The sequence below is a fragment of the Puma concolor genome, chromosome C1, assembly GCF_028749965.1.
Source record: "Puma concolor isolate L17-30 chromosome C1, mPumCon1.1.hap2, whole genome shotgun sequence".
NCBI classification, from domain to species: Eukaryota; Metazoa; Chordata; class Mammalia; order Carnivora; family Felidae; genus Puma; species Puma concolor.
This window is the reverse complement of record NC_141674.1, coordinates 64,756,473-64,776,547: the sequence shown is the minus strand read 5'-3', so window position 1 is coordinate 64,776,547 and position 20,075 is coordinate 64,756,473. Positions and strand designations below refer to the sequence as shown.

General features: G+C 38.7%; 2 protein-coding genes across 4 annotated transcripts in view; one reads left to right on the top strand and one right to left on the bottom strand.

Moving 5' to 3' along the window:
* The window catches only part of PIGK (phosphatidylinositol glycan anchor biosynthesis class K), a 170,823-nt gene that overhangs the window by 133,479 nt on the left and 17,269 nt on the right, over window positions 1-20,075 (top strand). Inside the window, exons 11-12 of one of the 3 annotated variants that reach the window (XR_015254809.1) lie at window positions 8,971-9,075; window positions 19,380-19,501. Coding sequence is in view for 2 of the 3 variants with exons in the window: in XM_086717323.1 (XP_086573449.1) it covers window positions 920-1,033 (114 nt within the window). In the remaining variant the exon portion in view is untranslated. Of the gene's footprint in view, window positions 1-919; window positions 3,560-8,970; window positions 11,219-19,379; window positions 19,502-20,075 lie in introns of those variants that run through there. The other 2 variants (XM_086717324.1, XM_086717323.1) reach the window with 2 other exon arrangements.
* Window positions 10,930-20,075, bottom strand: part of ST6GALNAC5 (ST6 N-acetylgalactosaminide alpha-2,6-sialyltransferase 5) — a 176,343-nt gene continuing 167,197 nt past the window's right edge. The window contains exon 5 of the mRNA XM_025935311.2: window positions 10,930-14,300. Within this exon, the coding sequence (XP_025791096.1) occupies window positions 14,069-14,300 (232 nt within the window). The 3' untranslated portion in view covers window positions 10,930-14,068. The remainder of the gene's footprint in view (window positions 14,301-20,075) is intronic.

The following is a 20,075-nucleotide window of genomic DNA, read 5'->3' as shown; positions in this document are numbered from 1 at the left end:
GCAGACAGGGGCAAGAGTTGGGTGGGACACACTTGTCTGTAGATGGGAACACACGGGAGGGGCGCTCGAGGTACAGAAAGCAGCATGAGCAAACCTGGAGCCACCTTAAGTCACCTGGTGTAGCTGGAGCTTCAGGTCACATAGGGAGGAGCTGTGTGAGATGACACTGGAGCTAATAATGCAGGCGGTGGGTTCTGAGTCCAGGCTGCAGAATGAGACTAAATCTAGTCAGAATTCAAAAAAAGGTTCAGAGTGAAATTTATACTTTATGAGACTCATTTTGCCTTGGGGAACGAATGCATTGGAGAAATACAATCTTGGAAGGTCAAGGTCGTCCAGGCAAGAGTTAGTTAAATGAGTAAAGAACAGGGGAGAGCAGTGCATAGGAGTGGGGAGGGAGGGGGGGTCGGAATTGATGCAGAAGCTCTGTGCTCTTTTTCTCATAATGCTGTGAAGTGAACTTTCAATTCTGTTGGCTTATGCAAAGTTGGAAGAAATCCTTTAATATTTAATTGACTTCAAACAAAGATCAAATAATTCCAGAAAGCTTTACTTCTCAAAAGAGAAGAAAGGACCTGTTGGGGAAGAAACTACCTGTTGGGGGGAGGGGGGGAGGGAATAAGCCAATTGTTATGTAACTCATTATGCAAGTCTATCCCATCAAAGAGGTAAATTACTTTGCATTAAGTGAGGTGGAATAAAGATATTTCTGGCTCACCAGACAGGCTCCAGAGGCCTCCCTGGGGCGCTCTGAGCAGGATTCATCTCCCTGTCCCACAGAGCCTTGGGTTCAACTGACTTGCTATCAGCATTCCATACATGCATCTTTATCACCCAGTAAATTATGAGCGGGAGGACAAAAACCTCTTCCTGCTGACTAAAACGATTTTTCTTTTCCTCTCTTCCTCCCTTTCCCAAGCATCTCTATGTGAATCAAGGCATCCTGATAGCCACTGGAGACATGGAGTTGAATCCCAGCTGGACTAGAACCCAATCTCCTTGGGGTCAGGGCGGGTTCAAGTGTGGGGAGTAAGACATTTAATGACTGCTGTGAGAGGCATTTATACAGAATAGAATGGGAAGAAGGGCGCCTGGGTGGCTCAGTTGGTTGAGCGTCCAACTTAGGCTCAGGTCATGATCTTGCGGTTTGTGAGTTCAAGTCCCACGTCGGGCTCTGTGCTGACAGCTCAGAGCTTGGGGCCTGCTTCAGATTCTGTGTGTGTGTGTGTGTGTGTGTGTGTGTGTCTCACTGCCCCTCCTCCACTCACACTGTGTCTCTCCTTCGGAAATAAACATTAAATAAAAAATTTTTAAAAAAAGAATAGAATGGGAGGAGAGGTCAGTGCCATGTGGTGAGATCAGGAAATGCTTCATTAGAGGCAACACGTAACAGGAGTCTTAAGGCTAGTGGCCAGAGAAGGTGGGCAGGAGAAAGGAAGGGCATTGAGTGGAAGCACTTATCAGGCAGGCAGATGTTGTAACATGGGGGAGGCCATAACAACATTGACATCATGGGTTTCTACAGATATATGTAGCCCTTTCTTTAAGGTGGAATAAACTGTACACACACACACACACACACACACACACACACACACACACACAGAGGCACGTTTGGCAATAGTGATGGTTAATCTACGGTGAAAAACATCTGGTTTTAAGGAGACAGGTTTATTATTACTAAAATAAACCAACAAGATTTGTTTCTTTCTACAGTAGAGCCACTTACAATTAAATTGAGAACAAGGAATAATCCTATAGAAATTAAAACACTGATACTTAAAGTTGTTTTGATGTTTTTCTTTAAAAAATAATTCTTAGCAGAAGAAAAGTTTTTAGCATTCCTAGAAACCCATAAAACATTGCTTTATTTGTATAACTTTCATGCTTAACAAGCTTCAGTGACACGTGGCTAACATCACCAAGTCCACATCTTCATTTTGGAATTCAAGGTCGGCAACAATAATAAAACCAAAAGGACACTGAGGTAGCTACTTTAATGGCAGAAAAATACAGACTTTAAGGAAAAGGCTTTAATAGGGATAAAAGTGGTTAATACCAAGTGATAAAAAGTAATTTAACAAGGAAGCTAAAATAATTATAAACTTGCACATCACAATAGCTAACACAAAGTGTTTGTAGACTACTGGAAGGAAATTCAATGTCATCCTGGAAGACTTCAAAACATTTCTCTATTAGTATTTGAGTAGTCTAAAATTAGTAACAATATAAAAAATTTGAACAACCCAATTAGCAAGCTTGATTTAATGGACATATATAGAAATCTGGACCACCAAAGTTTTAAAAATAAACATTCTTCTCAAGTACTCAAGGAACACTTACACAACTTGGCAAATGTATTATATAAATCTTGACTATTTCAGAGAATTAGCATAATGTTGACCACAGTCTCTAACTATAAACAATTAAGTTTGATAGTAGCACACAAAAATTAGTAAAGACTTATGTATTTGGATATTTTAAAATGTGTTTTGTTTTATTCATTTTATTTTATTTTACTATTTTGTTTTATTTTATTTTGCTTTCAAGGTGGAGATGTGTCCACCTTAAATTTTTTTTAGTTAAGTATAATTGGCATACAATATTGTATTAGATTCGAGTGTACAACATAGTGATTCAGTGATTTATATACATTACAAAATGATCACCATAAGTCTAGTTACCATCTGTCACCACACACAAAAAAAGTTTTTACAGTATTATTGACTATAGTCCCCATGCTGTATTTCCTTGTGTCTTATTTATTTTATAAATGGAAGGTTGTACCTCCTAATCCCCTTCACCTATTTCATCCATCCTTCCACTTCTCTCCCCTTTGGCAACTATCAGTTTGTTCCCTGTATCTGAGTCTGTTTCTGTTTTTTTCTTTCATTTGTTTTCCTTACAAAATTTTTTTTTAACGTTTATTTATTATTGAGAGACAGACACAGAGCATGAGCAGGGGAGGGGCCGAGATGGAGAGACACAGAATCTGAAGCAGGCTCCAGGCTCCGAGCTGTCAGCACAGAGCCTGATGCGGGGCTCAAACTCACAAACCGCGAGATCATGACCTGAACTGAAGTCGGATGCTTAACCGACTGAGCCACCCAGGCGCCCCTGTTTTCCTTTTTAGATTCCACATATAAGTGAAATCATATGGTATTTGTCTTTTTCTGTCTGACTTATTTCACTTATTATAATAACCTATATCCATCCATGTTGTCAGAAATGGCAAGATATCATTCTTTTTTATAGCTGAGTAATGTTTCTTTGTATATTTTATATATATATATATATATATATATATATATATATATATATATATATGCCATACTGTTTTTGATTACTATAGTTATCTGGGAATGTAATACTTCCAGCCTTGGTCATCTTTCTTAAGATTACTTTGGCTATTTGGAGTCTTCTGTAGTTCCTTACAAGTTTTAGGATTATTATTCTAGTTCTGTGAAAAATGCCATTGGTGTCTTGATAGGGATTGCATTGAATCAGTGGATTGCTTTGGTAGTGTGGACCCTTTAAAAATATTAATTCTTCCAATCCATGAACATGGTATGTCTATTTATTTGTGTTGTCTTTAATTTCTTTCATCAATGTTTTATAGTTTTCAGAGTACAGGTGTTTTACCTCCTTGGTTAAATTTATTCCTAGGTATTTTATTCTTTCTGACACAATTGTAAATGGGATTATTTTCTTAGTTTTAAAAATATGTATAAATGGGAAGAATGGCTTTTTCTTATAGTACAATTCCTAATTTCAGACAAAACCCAGCATTGTCAAGTATCACAATAACAATTGTTGCAGCAAGAATCATCTATGGATGCTAAAATTAGCACTTATGTTGAGAAACAAGAAATTTACCTATTTAAAAATATCTTCCTGCAAGATTCCTAATAATTATAAAGGGGGAAATAGTAATTTTTATAGTGGAGAAACTTGAGACATGACTCATATAAGTCAGGGTTTTTCAGAGAAACAAAATCAATAAGATACATCTATCTATAGAGAGGTTAATTTTAAAGACTTGGCTTATGTGACTGTGGAGGCTAGCAAGTCTGAAATCTTGAGCAAGCTGGCAAGCTAGAAATTCTCCTGAATCTGAAATCTGGAGGGCAGGTTAGCAAGTGGGAAACTCAGGCAGGGTTTCTGTTTCTGTGGGGGAATATTGCTTCTTTCTCAGGACACCTCAGTCTTTGTTCTTATCGCCTTCAAATGATTGGATGAATGCCCCCCCAACACAGACACACACACACAGACACATGATAGAGGGCAATCTGCTTTACTCTAAGTCTACTCTGATTGTCAGTGTTATGAAATCTAAAAAATATCTTCACAGAAATAGCTAGACTGGTGTTTTCCCAAAAACTAGGCACCACAGCCTAGCCAAATTGACACATAAAATTAGCCATTACACTACCTTAATATAATAATCGAGTTTAGCATCACTAAAAATGAGACATTATGACATCTTGTACCTCCTGATACTATACACTTAAAAAAGTACAACATCATTTTAATGGTACTACATGGCCTTACTTTAAACTTAACAATCACTGAGTTCATTTAGCCCTAATGTTGGATATAAGATCAATATACAAAAATCAGTGTATACTAATACAAACAGGTAGAAAATGAAAAAAAAAAAAAAAAAGCAACTCCATTTATAATAGCACCAAACCTATCAAATACCTAGGAACAGATATAAGAAAAGATGTGGAAAATCTCTATATGGAAAACTTCAAATTGTGTTCATGAATTGAAACACTTGATATTGTGAAAATGTCAATTCTCCCGAAACTGATCTATAGAATCAATGCAATCACAATAGAAATCCCAGCAGGTTTTATTAAATATGGAAAATGACACTCTGATTCTAAAATTGTATGTGGAAACACAAAATGCCAAAAGTAGTTAAAGCAATATTGAAGAAGGTGAATAAGCTGGACACTTTCTACTTCTAGATATCAAGATTTAAGAAGTTATAATAATTAAGATAATGAGGCAATGGTGCAAGAGTTAAAAATGGTACAGAACTCAAAGTTAAGAGACAATTCAACATATATATGGTAACCTGTTTATCGCCAAAGCAACACTCTAATTCAGTGGAGAAAGGGTGGTATTTACAATAAAGGGTGGTGTACACTGGATTTCCTTAACAGTTAGGGGGGAAGCTTAACCCCTACCTCACATCATATCCTGAAATTAATTTCGGATGGATCACAAACCCAAATACAAAAGGAGAAAAAAGATAGAAGAAAACATAAGAGATGGTCATGGGCTGGGTAAGAATTCTTAAATATTTCCTATTATACATGAAATACAGACACATGGAATTAAAATTACTAAAATTAAGAACTTTCAGTCATCAAAATATACCATTAATACAGTGAAAAGGCAAGCCATACACTGCAATAACCAAGGAGCTGAATCTACATTATAAAAAGAATTCCCATAAATAAGAAAAAGCATGACAACCCAACTAAAAGAATGGTGAAAAGCTTTGAATAGGCATGTCACAAAAAGTGGTACAAAAACAGTCAATAAGCATATGAAAAGATGCTCTACTTCCTTTCTTTTTATTATTTTTTTTAACGTTTATTGATTTTTGAGACAGAGAGAGACAGAGCATGAACGGGGGAGGGTCAGAGAGAGAGGGAGACACGAATCTGAAACAGGCTCCAGGCTCTGAGCAGTCAGCACAGAGTTTGACGCGGGGCTTGAACTCACAGACTGCGAGATCATGACCTGAGCTGAAGTCGGAGGCTCAACCGCCTGAGCCACCCAGGCACCCCTCAACTTCCTTATTCATCAAGGAGATATAAATCTAAAGCCATGACAATTTACCACTATATAGCCGGCAAAAGGGATACATTTGTAAGGATTCCCAACACCAAGCACTGGTAAGTACATAGGGCACCTGGAGCTCTGCTATTGCTGGTGGGAGTGTCGAATGGTGCAACCACTTTGGAAAACTGGCAATATCTAGTAAGGCCTAGCACAGACGTACCTGCTACTCAGCAATTCCACTCCTTGCCATACACCCAATAGAAACAAGCTCTGTGTCCATTGAAACGAATATACAAGAATGTTCATAGCAACTGTATTCATGGTAGCCCTAAACTGGAAACAACCCAACGACCACCAATATTAGCATTGCTAATTCTAATGTGAAGTGATCCTATACAGCAATGAAAAAGAACCACTGCTATAGGCATCAACAGGGATGAATCTTACAAACATAATTTTGGCTGAAAGAAGCCAGACACAAACTATATAACATCTAATTCTATTTATATGAAGTTTAAAAACTGACAAAACGAATCTACATTGGTGGATGGAAGAAAGTGTTCACCCTTGACAGGGAGGCTGACTGCAAGAGAGTATGAACGAACCTTCTGGGGTGCTGGAAATATACTATATTGTCATCTTAATAGTGGTGACACGGGTGGAAGGATGTATAAAATTTCATCACTCTATATACATAAAGTTTGTGTACGTTATTGGATCAAAATACCTTGGCAAAAACTAGTCATGTTAAAAAAAAAAGAAATCAGCAAGATATTCTTCAGGAAGAATAAAGTGAGGGAAAAATTGCCCTACAAGATACAAGGACTTATTATAAAGCTGTAGTAATTAAGACTGTGTGGTATTAGTACAGAGATAGACAATTTGACTAGAATGAAACAGAATATAGAGGACAGAAATAAATCCCCATATATATATATATGGAAAATTGATTGCTGATCTTTGGAGAAGAATGAATTCTTCAGTAAATGGTATTAGGACAATTGGTATTTATAGAAAACAAAAGCAAGTTCTACTTTACTTTGTCTATTATACAAAAATATAAATCTCTTACTGCCACAAGAGAGACAAAATCTTGAAAATTTTAAGAATAAAATATAAGGAAATAATTATTGATCAGGAACAGGGCAAGATTTATTAAAGAGGGTAGAAGAAGCTCTAATCACATACAAAGATAGGAAACATGACTACATTGAAATTTAAAACTTCTGTTCATTGAAAGTTACCATAGAGAAAAAGAAAAGATAGGCTACAAACTGGAAGAGGATATTTGCAAACATATCATCAACAAAAAATACTATCTAGAATATATTAAGAATTCTTTAAGAGAAAAAAGGAAAAGTGAACTAACCCACCAGGAAACTGGATAAAAATGGATAGGCATTTTACAGATGAGAGAACACTAATGGAAGAGAAAACATGCTAAACATAAGGAGAAAACAGGGGAATACAAGTCAAGATCACAATGAGACACAATTTACATGCACCAGAAGAGCAACATTTCACAGTCTGAGAATACCAACTCAAGTGTTAGCAAAAATGTGGACAACTACTGTTAGGAGTATGAAGTGTCCAACCACTTTGGAAAACAATCTGGCAATATCGTGCACGTATGAACAATTTTACTCTATAGCTCAGCAATTTTATTCCTAGGTATACACGCTATATAAAAATTCTTACATGTACTAAAAAAACTTTCCAGGAATGTTCATAAAAACATTGTACATATTAGCAAAAACTGAAAACCCAAATGTTCACTGAAAGAATGAATAAAAATAAGTTCTGGAATATTCACACACTGGCATTATACAATCATGAAAATAAACTAGAGTTATATGCAAAGAAAATGGATACATCTTGGGAAGAAAAAGCAAGTTTTGTAACACTAGATACAATGTTAAGAGTCTTACAATGTTTGTTAATAGGTAAAACTAAATAACATTATTTATTGGTATATCTGTATATAGTGAAACTAGAAAGTAAGAGAATGGTAAATTGAAAATCCAAGAAAATAGAAGGAACACTCAGGCGGGCTTCAAGGATAGTGGTGATATTCTCCTTATGTCTGCGTCATAATTTGAATATTTATCACTTATTTAACGTGTCAAATATTACATACACTGTGAATACAGTGAAATAGATTATTTCAATATTCTAATAGAAATTGCTATATATAGGGTTAAATTTCTGCTAGGAAGTACATGGTGACTGAAGGCAGAGAGACTCCAGAGACAGACCCTGTGGCTTCCAACCTGACTTTCCCACTGATTAGCTGCATGACCTTGGGAAAGTTACTCATGTGCCCTGTGCCTCAGTTTTCACATCTGTTAAAGGGGAATGATGAAAGAACCCATTTATTAGGGTTATTGTGAGGATTAATTGCAGTGTTACATGTAAAGCACTTAGGGGATGCCTAGGACATGGCAAAACATGTGTTGACTCTCATCTTCATTGCCTTAGGGCCAGACACACAACTTCTCTTACTCTCAGTTTATTTATCTGCACAATGGGATAATAAGACTTTGTGAAGTTATATATATATATATATATATATATATATATATATATATAGCACATGACATTGTGCAGGCCACCCTGTAGATATTCAGTAGCTAAAATATAACTTCTAAAATTTTGATTCAATCTCATGGATTTCCTATGTTTGGTTTAAAAATTAAAGAAATAGTCTCATGGTAAAGAATAAAGATGCTATGCTTGAGGTGATTTATGTACATAGCAAGGACTTCTTTTACATGTAGTTAGACATGGCATTTACTAGATTTTCCCCAACATCCCAGTTGGGATTGTTTGAAACCCTGTTATAAACTTTCCTAATATTTTATGAAATAACCTTTTGTGATTACAATAAACATTTTGAAAATGTAGGAAGTTCTGTAATCCTGTCCGTTCAGAAGGAACAATTCTCTTCAGTTCCAGGTAGTGTCTTCTAGGTGTTTTTCTATGCTTTTAAAAATGAAACTGAGATCACACAGTTAAATAAATGTGTGGAAGGGTAGAAAATGAAAAAAAATGGATTCCATTATTTCACATGTTCAAGAAGGTAATGACTATGGTTCCTTGTGGAGGCACCCTTTGGCAGCCAACTCACCTTTACTGACTTGATTCCATCTTGCCCTCTCTTGTAACCAGGAGGTAACTGGACACCAGATGCTGGCCAGGTGACTCAAGATGGCGACTGGGCTGCTCCCCCTGGGGCACCTTCTCTCAAGAGTTCTCTTCTCTCCTCACATTCTGGTAGGGATAAAAACATTTGGGATCTGCTTCATGGAAGCAAAAGGGTTTTTGGAGTTCTTTGTTTGTTTCATTTTGATTTTAAGATAGATGTATACTTAATTGTTATAGACTCTCAGAAATCACCAGTTGGATTCCCAGCAGCTTTAGGAAGCTGTCTAGTTTAACACAGGCTGTAACTCATCTCATTTTAGCCTCCTTTTTGTAGTTGAACCAGAGAAGTTAGAGCCCAGGCTGCCTCTCCGGCTTTTTATGTATGGTATAGCATTTGTCAATATTAAATTTAATGTGTGCTAAGAGCAGCTTGCTAACAGTGAGAACACAAAGCTTGCTGAACTTCACTTTGTCTGTGTGTTCAGTACAGCCAACATTAACAAACCTAATGAATTCAGCTACATTATCCTACCCAAATCTAGGTCAGTTCTGTTGATTAAAAATGTTACAGGTTTGAGGACTGACCCTGTAAAAACTCACTTAAAATTTAACTACTTCATCACTTTCTCTGTCTCCTATACTTCTCAAATGGAAGAATATATACCAATTACCAATCCAATGGGCCACCATTAAGAGGTCATCATCAACAACAGACATTTATTGAGCGCCTACTGGGTGCAAGGCACTGTACTAGGCAGGGGGCTACAAAGACAAAGGAAAAACAGTCCCTGCTCTCAAAGAGCTTACAATCTAAAGAGACTAACAGGACACATACATAAAGAGACAAGGACAATTCAAGGTAGCATATAATATTAGGGCACTGAGTAAAAACAAACACAATCACAGCCTTTTTTTGCTTTTCTATGGCGGCTCAATACCCTGAGTAGGTAGGGATGAGTGGGCTAGAATAGAGGGCTTCCTCCTGCTCGTTTTTTAAGCCTATAGACCCTCTCTCATCTCTTTCCACTCCAAAGTATTTTCTGGATATCCTAGAACCTAGGTAGCGGATTCACTTTTCCCCCCAAGGCCTAAGTATTATAGTACTCTTTGAAGTGGCCTTCTGATAAGGTGACCCACTGTCCCAGTTTGCCTGGGACTTGTCCTAGTTTTAGCACAGAAAATCTGTCCTGAAACTCCTCCCCTCCCTACTTCCTCCAGCCTGGGGGAAACCAGGATGGTACTTCTGAAGTACCCAGTCCCATAGCCAGATGTAGTCGTCCCACCTGCGATGGTCATTGCCTGGCAGGGCCTACCCTGAATCTGGTCCCCAAGTAGGTCTCTAGTTTAAAAACCTACAAGGAATACCTTAACAGCCTCCAAAGACTGCTGGCTTAAGAGCCCAGTGTAAACAAAAGAAGACAATCAGGAGAGAATGACAGCAGAAAGGTGGAACTGAGGTTCAAGAGAGAAGCAGGGAGGATGGAAGGAATCACTGGATCAGGTATGACATATGACATATGTTAGAAGATCACCTCCTAACACTGTAGAGAGCATAGGGATCTCAACGTAAATCTATGTAATACTCTGAATCTTCACTCCAGTGGAATTCAGAGTATATTTCCAAAATGAGGTCACTCCTACATAAGGGCAAATATTTGTGTGGGTGTTAAACAGGTACCTCTGTATTCAAATCACAGTGCATTAATCCTGACCGAATTCCAATGTGTTCCTTTCACTTGTACCTACCATTCATTTAGCTTCCAAGTCAATAATTTTAACTTTGAGGTGAGTTCTTATTTCAGAATGAGGTTATATCCTTCAATTTTAATGTAATTAAAATAGATCAGTAATGGAGACTATTTCAGCAAACAAAGGTAATCTGTCTTGAGAGGCATTGTTTGGAATCTGATACACATACACATACCTGGCAGTAATTTAAGGATTCCAAGAGACCACACACAAATTTCTCTTTCAGGTGCAGTATTTTGTGTTTTGCTTTCATTTATTTTTTGAAGAAAAGCTCTCACTCTGAAGTCTTAGGACCTTGGAAGTTCCCGAATCGCTCTGGTTTTATGTCTAGCCCTTAGGTTAGCACATACCAGGGTTAGTGAAGCACAGGGACTTAGTTACCAAACACCCATTAACCATAATGGAAATCACACAGCAAAGTCCCCATGCAGCACACTGAATATTTACCTCCTAATGTTCTTTTAATGTACGCTTTCTTGGGTGAATATTTACTGTAGAATATTAAATGTAAGATTCCTCTTTTTATGGGCCATTTGAAGTGATTGATTTTGTTTGTGAATTCCTGAATCTTTGCCCATAATGGCTATCTATTGTAATGGCCTCTGCCAAATGTTCTTGCATTGAGATAACAGACGCCATGGATCGGCCAGCTGTGGCTTTGTATTATTGTGGTCTTAAAAGCTAGGAGGTAGCTGATGACACAGTTGGGAAAGAAGAAAAAGGTGTGTAACATAACGAGTCTGACTAAGGCTTCCAACACAAATGGATATTGAAATCACTGAGGTCTGTAAACATGGTTCTGTAGTCATCTTTTATATCAGAGCTGATGTTTAATGGTGCTGAATGGTGTTGAGACCCATAGTCACTAAATGACACTGGCAAGATAAGAATTCAATTGCCCACAGTCAGGACCATCAGCACAATCTATCAGAGTTCTAGGCATTTTCTTTAAATGCTATAATAAAAACCACTGCCCATGTGATAATTCTTGTACTTATTTATGCCATATTTTTAAAAATATAAATCCACATACATATCTTAGCTACGTTTAGATTTAAGCTATTGCCCCAGTGAAGCCAGGAATTTCAGAATTTGGTTGCTTTTCACTCTTTTGAGTATTTGGGAGGAAGAAGTTGCAAAAAAGATGGGAGTTATCAGATGGTCTTTAAAAAACAAACAAACAAACAAAAACCCAAAAAACAAATCCTAAAACCTAAAGATAACACAGGCATTTGAGATATTATTAGAGTAGGTAATACAGCTATATCTTCACATGTCCCAAGTATGCCTTTCCAAATTTCCATAAAAATAAAACTTGTTAAAGGAGCCCACTTACATCTGAACAACATAATGTCTTCAAGCGATGGTAAAGGTGGCCTATAAATCAATCATGAAATTCATGCTCTTTTTCATACGTTCACAAAGTATCGTGTGTTTAGAGTCCATGCTGCAGAAGGCTGTGCTGGAATAAAATTCTACAGTCTCTTTAAAAGCGATGAGAAAATTTAAAGGACACATACATTTCAATTGTACTGGCTTTTAACAGCTCAAGCTAGACCACAATAATACCAACTTTGTTTCTGCTGTATAAATATCTGGACTATGTCTGCATCTCAAGCACAGCACTCCATATAATTAATAGTACTAGTTAGTGCAAGGGAATGGAATCTTAGCAGTAATTAAGGAAAGGGAAAGGAAGTGGCAATGTGAGAAACCTTCTTTAATCACAGGTCAGGTCATGTTCTGTAAAACACTCTCAGTCCATATATAATACTTGCTGGTGCCTTCAAATCTAACATCGGAAAAGCTAATGCCTTCTAAGTCATGTGTAAAGAAAACACTGGTATATTTTTTAAAGACTATTTTTGAAGAATATCACCAGCTTAAACGAAGATCTTTCCTAGTAACTGATATCTTGGCCCTGAATAAAATAAGTCCTTCATACTCCTCCAGACCAGGGAATGGCTGTGAATATAATGTATGTAAGACTTGCAATGAGTGAATCTGAAGAGTTCACAGGATAAATGAGTCGTATGCTAGGGAATCTCCTTGTATTATCTTCTCACTGATTCAAAGACAGTTCCTTGTTCCTGGAGCCAGGGACCATGACAGTTCTCTGTCTTTCTCAGTTTTTTCCTTTTTTTTTTTTTTTTTTTTTTTTTTTTTTTTTTTTTTTTTGTGGTGCAAAAAACACCAGAAAAGCAGGGGGGCAGTTTGTAGCCAATGGGGACCAGGAAGGAAGTTACGTTTTTAACCACAGAGGGACATAGATAGCAGGGGAATGAAAAGATCCCCTATAATCAGGCTTTTGCAACTGCAGAAGCCCCATCATTCCAAGTGCAAAGTCCTTAAATGAGTCAATGAGAGGCTCACAGAATGTTACATTTGGAAGGAAAAGTATGCGGTCGTCTGGTACAGGGACATCATTGTCAGACAAGAAAACGAGGGTTTTACGTCAGGTAACCTACATCAACTATTACTAAAGACAACTATCTTTAAGTTTCTTTTGTTAGTATTGTTTTGTTGTGATAACACAGTTTTTGGTTTTCAATTTTGTCATTTAGAACATTTCCTTATGTTAGAAAATGTCATGGCTATTCTTGAAGCCTAAGGGTTCAAAAAATACAATGCAACATTTCCAAGCCAATGGCATGCTAACAGTGAGCATCGTGAACACAGTCACTCGCCAACCCTATTCTAGGTGTTTTCCAACCATCATTCAGGATAAAAGAGTTAAGAAGGATAAATTACCACATAATCATAATCTATAAAAATACTGGCCTAGAGTGCACTAAAAAACTCTCAGTAAATAAATATTGGGCATTTGTTTTATGAAAGTCAGTGGAGATGTGCTCTTCAGAAATCATGTCCATACTTTCAGGCTGCTTTTTTTTTTTTTTTTTTTTTTTTTTTTTTTTTTACAAATCACACACACAGAGCCCAACAGATGACAAAGATTATAGATCAGGTTAGGATACAACTTGATAGAAAAATGTCTTTTGATGTGGTATTTCTATAAAGGAATACAACTAACATTGTTGAGTTGCTTGTGTTTCAGTTTTGAAGGCAATACTTAAGAGATCCAGAATGACTTTTAGCCATGGCAGCATCATTGAAATGAGTGGTTAGCTCCTAAGGTAACCCCTTTTGAAAGGGATGATACTCATTAGGACATATTAATTCTGGAATTTCTCCTTACAAACCAACTGCACTGCTTGGTAGTCATGCCTCAGAGGCATCTGTACATGTTGCTTCTGGAGGAGTTTCCTGCTCGCAGTTTTGTCCCTCTTTTGTGTCTAGTGGCTCAGAAAGTTCAGTGGCCTGGTGTCTGATACAGTACGTACTTGAGATTTCGGTCTGGCACACTCATTCCTCAGAACACGGGTTTATTCTCAGGATGATTCATAGCAAGCGATTCTGGTTTCCAGTTTGGTTGAAAGAAGTGAATGTTGAATGTCCGTGCCCAGTTCTTAAAGACGCGTTTCTCTGTGATAAAGCGGTGATGACTACCCTTCCGTCCTCGCTCGTGGGAGAGGTACATTGTACATTCATCAGGTCCAAAAGGTTCGTAATAGTGATAAGGTACTGAAGGGTGATTGGGGTCCCTGTAGGAGGAAAATGAGATAGCTGAACAGAGGGGAAAAGATTCCTTTGGCTGATTAAGCTGATAAGCACAACTCATATTTCCAAGTTAAATAAATTTCAATGAATAGTTTTTCTGAGATGTACACAGTAAGCAAGTGGAGAGGTTTTGGGGTTGTGAAATAAATGCGCTGACCATCGTTATCAAACAGAGAGAGTAAAAGTATACCATAGGACCTTCAGGTTTTGGGTATTAAAAAATTATTTTAATGTTTATTTATTTTTGAGAGAGGGAGAACACAAGCAGGGGAAGGCAGAGAGAGCAGGAGACACAGAATCTGAAGCAGGCTCCAGGCTCTGAGCTGTCAGCACAGAGCCCGACAGGGGGCTCAAACCCATTAACTGTGAGATCATGGCCTGAGCTGAAGTCGGATGCTTAACCGAGTGAGCCACCCAGGTACCCCCAGGTTTTGGGGATTTAGAGATTACGTATTACTAAAAGTTCCTACTTCTACTCTTGCCCTGTAAAGTCTATATAGCATAAGCAGCTATTTACAAAACAAAAACACATCACATCACCTTCCCCATTCCACCCCTGCTAAATCCTCCAGAGGCTTCTAATTATCCTAAAAGCATGGCTTATAGGGTGTTAAGTGAGTTGGTTCTTCCCCAGAGTCTTCTCCTAACCCAGCCTTGCCCACTATGCTCCAGCCATACTGGTCTTTCTGGTCGTCAAGTTGGTCAACCTCGACCTTGAGGCCTTTGAATTTGAGGGCAGTCACATGGTGGTCATGTGCTCCTACCAGTTCACTCCTTCTTACCATTGGGCATCTACTTAAATGTATCCCCTGCAGAGAGGCATTACCTGACACCTGCCCCTTTGCTCCCTTTCAGTGAGATTGACTGTAAGCATTAATCACTCTCCAGAATTGCTGTTGTTTATACTTGTTTATTGTCTGTTCATGATGGCAGGCCTTTGTCTTGTTCCTAGTAGGTGCTCAATAAATAACTTTTGAATTTCTGGTGTTGAAAGACATGTATATGGAGTTAGCGGCTAAACAGCAAACCTCTAAAGACAACTTCTCCTCCAACATGGAAAGTTGATGATCCTAGTTTGAAAGACAGCAAACACGATGCCACAACTTTCCTCTTGTTCCTCTAGGTAGACGATGGACTCAAATCCAGAAATTCTAAATCCTTAATCCTTGCATTGAAAAAATGCCCAATATTTTTTCTGTGTCTCTATCCCTATTTCGCTCCAAATGAGAAACACTGGCTCATTTCTTCAAGGCAGTGGGCAAAGGATGAACATGTGGGGGTGGTTGGGTGCCCTGTTGTAGGTTACTAACACATCTAATCCCCAAAGAGCCCTGACCTCAGACTGGTTTCCATTCTAGTCTAGTCCACTCTACCTCTGCAGTCTTGAAGTCTAGATGATAAAATTAGTCAAGATATCCCAGCAGGGTAAACCTTTCTATCTTGAGCTACATTCACCAATTGGCTTTGTTGCAGAGCTTAGTGTTTCTCTTAAAAGGCCCAGGCAAACCACATTTCCATGCCTGGAGCCTTGGGGTCCCCACTCCAGTAACTCGGACTCTACTCTAACTTTGTTTCCCAGAGATGTTCATCCTGCTAGACACCTATTTGTTTTCTTCAGAGGAGATCAATACACAAATAGCTTCTAGAGTAGCAACTTTACTGAGGTCAGGGATCGAAGTCTTTTATCAAGAGGGGTGTCAAGTTCGTAGCTCTGACAACAATAAACCTTTTGAGCTGCCTCTCCTCTGAGGTTAAAGTTCTTCCAGGAAGTGAGATTTATTTTTGTCATGCAGTGTTTAAATGTTCCTCATCCTGGGTTGGATGCTATTCTGAATTAATGCTCTGCATCTCTATCATGCTCATCTCGAAGTATCTCTGCATTCTATAGTGAAACATCAGGTCCAAGCCTGTTTTGTTAATATAGATTTCCCTTATAAACTTACTACAGAAGCCCCTTAAAATTTAGTAGAAAGTATTTTCAGTCCCGAAAATACACTCTAGGAAGAATTCAAGTTGGAACTGACCACCACGAAGAAAAGAATAAACAACAAAAACCAGAAATTTGTCAGACAAATGTCCTCAGATTCGTATGGCATAATATGAGGAACCACACCAAATTCACTCTGCCATGGCATACTTTGGGTTAAGCTTTTATTCTGATATAAATCAGGTTTTAAACCTGATTTATCTACACTTTGAACATATTACTGGCATCAATCTGATTAAAGAAACAATTAGGTTTCCAAAAATATGAGATTGAGTTGGCATCTAAAAATACAGAGAAATTGGAAACCAGCTAAAGGATGCTATATGGGGATCAATTTCCTCATTCAGGAAGACCATCTCTTTGAATGAAAACTTATCTGGCTCCATATTGATCACCAAAAGGGAGAATTAAGTTTACACATTTAGTTATTATGATTTCAAAAGCGTCCACATAAGTGAGGGTTGTTTCCACACTTTAGAAACTCTGTCCAAATGGCAGAGGAGTGCTTTGTGGGCCTTGAGAAGGCAGAGCCAAAGCGACTGCAGGAACAGCCCTCCCGACTGAAAGCTTGCCATCAGCAGCAATCCGCTGTGCCATTCAGGAAGCCCTTTGCAATGGAAGGTCTTAATTCCTTAGGTCTTTTCTCAAACCTGACTTTCTAAAGGCTGCCATAGCCTTTTCTTCCTCCACCTGACCCAAATGAAAACAGCAATAAATATCAGCAGAATTTCCACACCGGGAGGCTCCCATTGTAAAAGGGAGGATTCTGGCACCCAAGTTCCTGTTTTGGGGATGAAGGTGTGGGGGTGGCGGGAAGCAGTGCTGAGAAAATCACAGAGCCCGTTCCCCACGTGGCTGCAGCTTGTCAACAGCGCTCCAAGGACCACCTCAGGAATAAATCCTGCAAAATCATGTGCAGAAGGATTTTTGTTTCTTTACAGAGGAAGCAGAGGGGAGGGGAAGTGAAAGAACTAACATTGAGTGCACACAGGGAGCTTTAAAGAAATATCATTGCCTGTGTTCCACCTCCACAGGTTCTGGTTTAATTGATTTGGAGATGGTCCCAGGCATGGGAGTATTTTAAAAAGTGCCTTCAGTTTGAGTATCAAAATAAATAATTGTAGTACTGGATTATAAAACCCATAAAATAAAATAAATGTCCATGAGTCCATGATGATTTCAATAAATAACTGAATCTATAAATAAATGAGGAAGAAGAAACAGCGTTTCTTCTTACAGAAGATTTCCAATTAATAAATCTAGAGAGAATGAGGGAATAGAGAAATCACCACTCGAACAGCCCCATAATTGTTGCAGGCAAGGTGCTCAGATGAATGAAACATTAGTGGGGAAATAAGATGAAGAGAAATAGGTTATTTGCATGAAGTATCTCCCCCAAGATATTTATTAATGACAAAGGGAAAGATAATAACTTCACAGTGAGTAAACCCAGCAGATGCCACCTCAGCCAAGTGATTAAGGTGAACATTGCCAGTAATAAGACATCTGATTCCTTCATGAAGATAGAAAAGAAAAAAAAAAAGACCTTTGACATCATGTGCCTGTTGACATGGGACGCTGGGAAGGGCTTACTGCTCTCACTTACCCTCCCTGGGAATGCATACCCTCAATCCAATCATGAGAAAACATCACACAGATTCAAAGTGAGGGGCCTCCGACACTAATGTCCAGATTTTGTAAAGCCATGAAAGATAAGGAAAGGCTGAAAAACTGTCACAGATAAGGGGAGAGCGAGGAGACAGGATAACTAAACGCAAAGGGATCCATCCTGGAGGAGATCAAGGGCATCAGCAGGAAAACTCGTGAGATCTCAACAAGGTTCAGGTAAGAGTTTTGTATGGGTGTTAATTTCTTAGTATCGATAATTATGCAAAATGTTAACATTAGGGGAAGCTGGGCGAAGGGTATGCAAGAATTCTCTGTGCTATGACTGCAACTTTTTTGGTACATTTAAAACTTTTTCAGAACAAAAAATTTAAAAAACAGTAACGTTAAAAAGTGCCTTAGGAGATTATAATATGCAGCTAGGATGAAGATGGGTGATTTAGTTAAGTACCTCCTAGGCTTTGGTGCTTCACTTACATTGTCTCTTTCACTTCTTCATCAGGCAAGTAAGTAAATATAAGGTAAGTATCACTGCTCCATTTGCTGAGTGAGCCTCTGGCACACAGGTGGTGTGCAGTGCCTGGCTTTAAGCACACAGCCTCACTCGTGGGCCATGCGAGAAGCTAGATATGACCATTTCAGCCCAAACCAGAGTGCACAGCACTTCACGTGATTTAATTCTCACAGCGCCCCTGGGAGAGAGGTACTGTTATTTCCCCCATTTTACAGATGACAGAACTCATGCATAGAAAAACTGAAGACTTTCAGGGCTCAGATTTGGACCAAAGCTGTACTCCTAAGGGTGAGGCTCTGTATTTTGGAAAAACTTCTGCTCCATCGGGTGGATGTCTGTACCAAGGACACCCCAGGTTCCTATTGGAACATGGTTTGGAACAACTCTGTCCTGGCTGCATCCTCCCAGCACCTCCCAGCCTTGGGCTCATTTACAATCATGTTCACTAATATTAATGGTAACAGGAGTTTGTAATGTCCCATTTCTGAATCTTCTAAAGCTAAGCTGTAACTGGAGGAAACCTTATACCGTATTAGCAGGCATGGAAAAATACTTTCATTTCTGGGCATGATCTGGATCAACCGTGATCTGTTGGTTTGGGCTGAGCTATCTACAAGGCTACAAGTGACCCAAGGAGAGAACGGTGGCTTTGCCTCCCTCTAGAGCTCTCAGACACTCTCTAAACACACTTCTATGCTTGGCATGGTACCTGGCATACAGTAGATAGTTAGGAAATGCTTGAGGAATAGAGCCGAATCAACAGCTGTCAAGGGTCTAGGGTGTTCTGAAACTGGCTCGCACTGGGGGCCTTTAGAGACACTATGTAGCATTCAGAAGAAAATGTTCCTATAGCAGGACTTCCTATACATCTGCTTCATCCCTATGAGACCTGCTGAGTCACCTTTACTGTGTTGCCTCAATTTCTTGTCCTTACAGCCTCTTTTGGAAGGAAAACATCTGCACACCTTGGAAGCCAGTGGAATAATACCGGTGAATCTGGAACACAGAGAGCACTGAGAGCCTGCAGCTGTCTGTGCTTCACAGGGCAAAGAGCCAAAGTGAGTCATCTGAACCCCCCACTCACTCCCAACCCAGGCACCTCAGGTGGTGCTATAACATCTCTTATTAGATCAGTGGACCCATAGGAGAAGAGAGTAATGAAAATACCCCATGACTGCTAAGAGTTGGTCAAATTATGGCAAAGACGAAAGAAGGAAATCATGGCAAAGATAAGCATCTAAGAAAAAATACAAAAATATATCTGAAGTCTACTTCATAAAATGCGAACCTCTCAGGTGCATTACCATTCTACACCTGTCCTCTGTAAGCATCTGATTCAACACGGTGGACTGTCGCCAACTAGGAACTTTCCCTGTTACACTGGCAGCTTTATTAATGTTCACTAGCTAATAATTCTAGCAGAATCAACTCTCTGATATTCACGATACCTTTGAGATGTCCTTCACATTATGGATGAGATTTTAATTTAGTTCCATGACAGTGATCACTCTGAGTCATTACTCTGCTAATTAATACTCAAGAAATGATGGGTGACAGAGAGTTGTAAACTTGGTAATGTGTTAAGTATGACCAGAAATAAGATTATTAGGTAAAATTTAAATGCTTGGCCCA